A 5,636-nucleotide genomic window follows, 5' to 3' on the forward strand; every position below is an offset into this window, starting at 1 on the left:
TTAATGATGATGGTGGCGACAGGAAGGAAAAAATATAAAGAGAGCCTAGAAAAAAAATCTCTTCTGAACGTTTTCTTATCTTACCAGGCAATTTACCCTGCCCACAGCATGCACAAGGGAAAATTCTAATAGTTCCTCAGAAAAATAAAAATAAGAAGTAGCAGTAACTTAAACTGACCCAGTACACTTAAGTGCACATTTGAAAATCTTCTCGTTTCCAAAAATTACACTTCACCCATGCCACAGAGCTCATCCTGGGGTGTATCAGAGTTCACAAAGTAAGTTTATTGCATGTAAGAAAGCAGACAAGCAGTAAAATGAAGGAAGAGGGGGGAAAAACACATTCACAATACAGAAATAACATAGATTTGGTGCAGGAGAATTATTTTCCAGTGGATTTTTTTTGTTCAGCTTTTTTTTTTAAACCAACGTCATCACCTGTTCAATCCACAGCTGATGAAAGAAAATGACTTATTACCCTTTCCAAAACACATGATCAAAATGCCCTACCTGAATTGTTTAGCATCCTCCATAAAAGACACCCATGACTCTTTTCAAGGATTTGATACCCCCCATCTCAACCACAAGACAAAAAGAACAGCATTTGTGAGCAGAAATGCCCGGGTTTTTAGATGATGTCCCACTGAAATTAGAGCCTCTTATTCGTTCCCAAACATAAGTGTTCTCCATAGAGGTTAATCTGCCACTAACTATTCCTAAATTGACATTCCATTAACATTGAGAGGGTTTTTTTGTTGTTGTTAAAGAAAACATCGAGGTTCAGAGTAAAGCACTATATATTTTTTAAATGGCCTTCTCCAGTGGTTTGATGTGGGAAAACACAGCTCAGACTGTAATGACCCAATTAAGGACATTTCCTGTCCACCACTGCTCATGGGTCCGGCGCAGCTACTTGCTTGGTTCAGAAAGCTACCTGAGGCATGAAATGGGAAAAGACAATGGGAGAAGAAATGGTTATTTTACATAAATACAACCTGGCAAGTTGTTTTTTCTCTTTGCCACCTCACATTAGAACTGCAATCATATTCTCCTCCTCCTCCTCCTCCTCCTCCTCCTCCTCCTCCTCCTCCTCCTCCTCCTCCTCCTCCTCCTTCTCCTCCTCCTCCTTCTCCTCCTCCTCCTCCTCCTCCTCCTCCTTCTCTTCCTCCTCCTCCTCCTCCTCCTCCTCCTCCTCCTCCTCCTCCTCCTCCTCCTCCTCCTCCTCCTCTTCTGACTGGCTTTTATGTAAGATATTTACAGGACTGAATAGTCTCCCTGGAAAAGTCATTTGTTTCCAAAAAGCATTTCCAACACAACAGTTGCTTAGGCTTTAAAGAAAGAAAAAGGGGAAAAAAAGTTTTGTGGGCTTTTTTTTTTTCTCCAAAAATCCTTTTAGGGAAAAAGGGGAGTGGGGATTTTTTTTTATAGCATTTGTGAGTTTCTCAGGTTGGATGAATTTGTACTGCTATGTTTGGAAGGGTCAGCATAAGTTCATTTCTTATTCATCTTCCCAAAAGCTATTCATTTTCAGAGTCTGTATATTTGTGTCACTGGCTTTGAAAGCAATACGTTAAATGAACATCTAGTATCTCAGAAGCTGCACACTTGCTCCATTGGCTTTTAAAGTGCTAGTTCAATGGACACAGCTCAATCTCAGTATACTCATTCACAGAACCTGTTAACTATGATAAATAGATGGCCTAGAATACATTTAAAATACCAATATAGTACAATCAATCAGTCAATAAAACCTATATCAACAAAGGATCTCCCCATTCTGCAAAATTAAATAACAAAATAAAATTTCCATTCGTCTGATAAGGCTCAATCATATTTGTTGTTGTTTGAAGAAAGAAATTTACAAAGGCATGCACCTACCTTTACAATCTGAAAACTTTGCTTGGACATATATGTATATATATATATATATTTTTTTTCTTTTAGCACCTGTTTTGTATACACCAAACTCAACCCTTCTCAGTTCTTTCCTGGGAAAGTTTGAATTTTTACATGAAGCTGTTCCTAGTGGCTTTCTTTGCCCTTTTTTCTCTCTCTCTCTTAAAGTCCTAAAGGTATTCAGTTTGCAAACTACTTTTGGAGCCAAAGACAAATCTCCTGTGTCTTTCCACAAGTCCTGATAGAATCCAGGAGGAATAACGCAGAACACACCCTGCAGTGCCTTGGAAAATATACACAGCTGTCTGTTAGAAAATAGCAAAGGGTTCTTCACACATCTGGCCACGATTAGCAGCGTCCCACCTGGTTCTTAGCATCAAGGCTTGACAGCCCTCTCTCCCTTTAGCTTTTTGTGTCTTTTATTTGTTTATTTTATGGTTATGGTTATTTTGTCAAGACAAGAGATTCAATATCGGGCACTTTTCACTTCCTGGCTGATACTCTACCACCTGAGCCATGCCTCCAGCCTTTCCTTTTGCTTTCTGGACAGACACCCATGGCCAAGATCTCCTCCAACAGCTCAAGTTGGGTGCTGGCCCGTGTGGGTGATGGGCTGCACTTTTTCTAGAGACACATCCGTGTCGCAGTCCAGGATGACGGACAGAGCGGGGGACAATTTCTCTAAGGGTTTGGCTGCCCCGGTGGCTTCGTCCTTCCTCGGGTCCTCGGAGCCCACGGAGTGCGGGATCAGATACACTAAGTTGCTCTCCTTGGAGATGGAGCCTCGGGGCTCGTGGTGGCTGGAAAACACCGTGGCCCCGTTGTTATTGATGCTGACCGTCTCAATGGCGTTGTTCGTGGCAGGGCAGAGCCTATAGCAGCCTAGGAGGGTGGAAAACGCTTTCTGGAAATCCGCATTAAACGCATAGATGATGGGGTTCAAGGAGGAATTGGCCCAGCCGAACCACACAAACACATCGAAGGTGATGGAGTCAATGCAGAAGGACTGAGTCTCCCCGGGCTCGCAGAAGGGCACCATGCAGTTCGAGATGAAAAACGGGAGCCAGCAGCACACGAACACCCCCATGATCACCGACAGGGTCTTGAGGACTTTGGTCTCCCTCTTGAAGGACGTCTTGAAGGAACTTTCCGACTGAGAGCATTCCACGAGGTTCCCATTGCCCGTGGCGCTCTGACAGTGTTTGGCATGGACCGCCGCCTTTTCCAGAGCTGAGATGCGGCGGATCTGCTTCTGGGCGATTCTGTAGATGCTCGTATAGGTCACGATCATGATGACCACTGGGATATAAAAGCTGATGAGGGAGGAGGAAATGGCGTAGGTCCGGCTGAGCCTCGTGTCACAGTTATCCGTGGCTTCCTCCAGGAACGTGGCGTTCCCTTCCAAGGGGTTGGCGGGTTTCGCTTTGTGCCAGCTAAGCTGGACTGGGATAAAGGAGATGAGAACAGACAACATCCACGCCACGCTGATGAGAATAAAAGCCACCTTGGGGGTCATCTTGCGCTCGTACTGGAAAGGGCTGGAAATGGCCCAATACCTGTCCACGCTGATGACGCACAGGTTCAGGATGGACGCCGTGGAACACATGATATCAAAGGCCACCCAGATGTTACAGAAAGACCCAAAGGGCCAAAAGCCAGCGATCTCAGCCACGGCTTTCCAGGGCATAACCAGCACGGCCACCAGGAGATCCGAGACCGCTAAGGAGATGACAAAGAAGTTGGTCACCTTGGAGCGCAGGTGTCGGAAGCGGATCACGGCGGCGCACACAAGTGTGTTCCCCAGCAGCGTGGAGAGGATGAGGACGGACAGGAAGCAGGCGGTGAGGATTCGGAAGGAGAAATCTCTCTCCACCACCAAGCCAGCCTCATCCATGCTGGAATTGTTCAGACTCATCTTCCCCCCCATAAAAGGGGGGGGGCAGATAGAGGGAGCCGATCGGAGCTTGGATGCACCCCTTCCTTGAAGTTCCCAGGAGCAAAATCTCCTCCTAGCAGATTTATTTTCTTTTGCTTTTTCCCCAGAGTAGCTCACTCGCCAGATAAGCCCAGCACAGGTCCCACTGCTCCCCAAAATAGCAGCATCAACCACCTCTCACCAGAGGCCTGGCATCATGGTTTTGGCACGGCAGGAGTCCCTGGCCCCTGCCCATCCAATCCGCAGAGCGCCACGGCCCTGGGGCTCGCTACCCCTGTCTTCTGATCTCCTTGTTGCACACCGTTGTCACAGGCATCCGTGGGTGTCCAGATCTCCCCAGAGGAAGGCACTGGCTTGGGGACACATCCTCCAGCAGCCAGCCAGCGTTGCTTCATGTGGAGCCAGTCCACTGCGAAGGCAGCTCAGGGCTATGTCCTCGCTCTCCCGGGGTGAGAAGGGGCACGGCTCCCTTCAGAGACCCAGGTCTGGAAATGCATCCCCGGCCTGCCTCCAAGCTCCGGCTCCCAACAGCCCTCCAAACACCCTAAACAATAATAATGAAATCATTAATTTTTCTTAAAAAAGCAGAAAGGAAAATAAACGCAAAAGAAAAACCAGCATAGGGTCGTTGATTGGTCAAGACTTAAGTAGATCTGTGGCCCAGTCAAAATGTCATCATTGGCTTGGGGAAGCCCGCAGGGCCGAGCCCATCTACCTACCTGTGCCTTGAGGGGCTCCTAGTGCATCTCCAATCTCTCTCCAAAGTCCCGTGGAGCTCAGAAAACGAGTTTCGCCTGGCTCAGAACCAGAATCAAGGCTGGGAGCGCCCCCGCTGCACTCCTGATGTGGGGGGAAAAAAATCACCAGAGGCCGATGTGGAAGAAGGAATTGTGGGGCCAGGCACCCACATCCATTCCCGTTGCGTAAAAATCCCCGAAGGATGGTTTGGGAAGGGGAAAAAGAGAGAGACAGAAAGATCTTGGACCAGCACCCAGAATCAACGGTGGCAAATTGCGCTGCCACTCACAGCGAGAGACTATGGGAAAACGCAGACACCATCCAGAGAGAGAGGGGTCCCCAAACCCCATGAACCACTTGGCTAGCTTTCTAGTCCTTTGCTCCTGACGCCCCGTGAGTGACTCCAAGCCTCCCTCCAACCGTGCCCCGCTGCCTCTCTGGAGCGATCGAAGCTGGCATCGGCCGCCTGGTGTCCCCCACCCCCCCAGGGTGCAGCCCACCCCATGTCCCCTCCCCTGCCTGTCCAAGGGGGCGGATTGCGCGTGCTTGACTGGCAGAGTTGTCAAAGACAGCCACACGTGGCTTCCCGGGGGCAGGGGAAGGGGGCTGCTGAGGGCAAAGTGGGGAGGGAGGGGGGCGAGTGACGCACGGTTGACCCTCGCCAGCCTCTTGGACCCGAACCCCGAGCCCCGACTCTACTGCAGGATCCAAGAGACAAACCCCATGCCCAAACTCAATCAACTAAGCCGCAATCACCAAAGAAACCTAACTGCATCCCCTTCCTTTCCCTCCCCCTCCACGGCCAACTTCAGGACACCCAATACCTCCTGATGGGGAGGACCCCAAGTTCTACCCAAAGCACCACGACAGCCCCCTGCCCCCCCTCCCCCCAGCGATCGCCGGTACTCACCGCGCTCCGGACCCCAACCCCGGGCCGTTGCGCTGCGCCCAGAGAGCGCTGGATTTGAAGGGGGGCTCCGCCCAGGTTGGACTGCGAGTCCCCAAGCCGCGGTCAGCACCCGACTGTCGTCTGAGCCCCGCTCCCGCCCCGCGAGCGCCCCGAAAG

At 49.9% G+C, this 5,636-nt stretch overlaps 1 protein-coding gene across 1 annotated transcript; it reads right to left on the minus strand.

Moving 5' to 3' along the window:
* Nucleotides 1–2,379: 2,379 nt before the first annotated feature.
* Nucleotides 2,380–3,811, minus strand: Drd1 (dopamine receptor D1). The gene has a single exon (XM_048334196.1). The coding sequence runs from the start codon at nucleotides 3,809–3,811 to the stop codon at nucleotides 2,477–2,479; it is 1,335 nt and encodes a 444-aa protein (XP_048190153.1). The 3' UTR covers nucleotides 2,380–2,476.
* Between the last annotated feature and the right edge of the window lie 1,825 nt (nucleotides 3,812–5,636).

The sequence above is a fragment of the Perognathus longimembris genome, chromosome 25 (assembly GCF_023159225.1).
Source record: "Perognathus longimembris pacificus isolate PPM17 chromosome 25, ASM2315922v1, whole genome shotgun sequence".
Classification (NCBI taxonomy): Eukaryota; Metazoa; Chordata; class Mammalia; order Rodentia; family Heteromyidae; genus Perognathus; species Perognathus longimembris.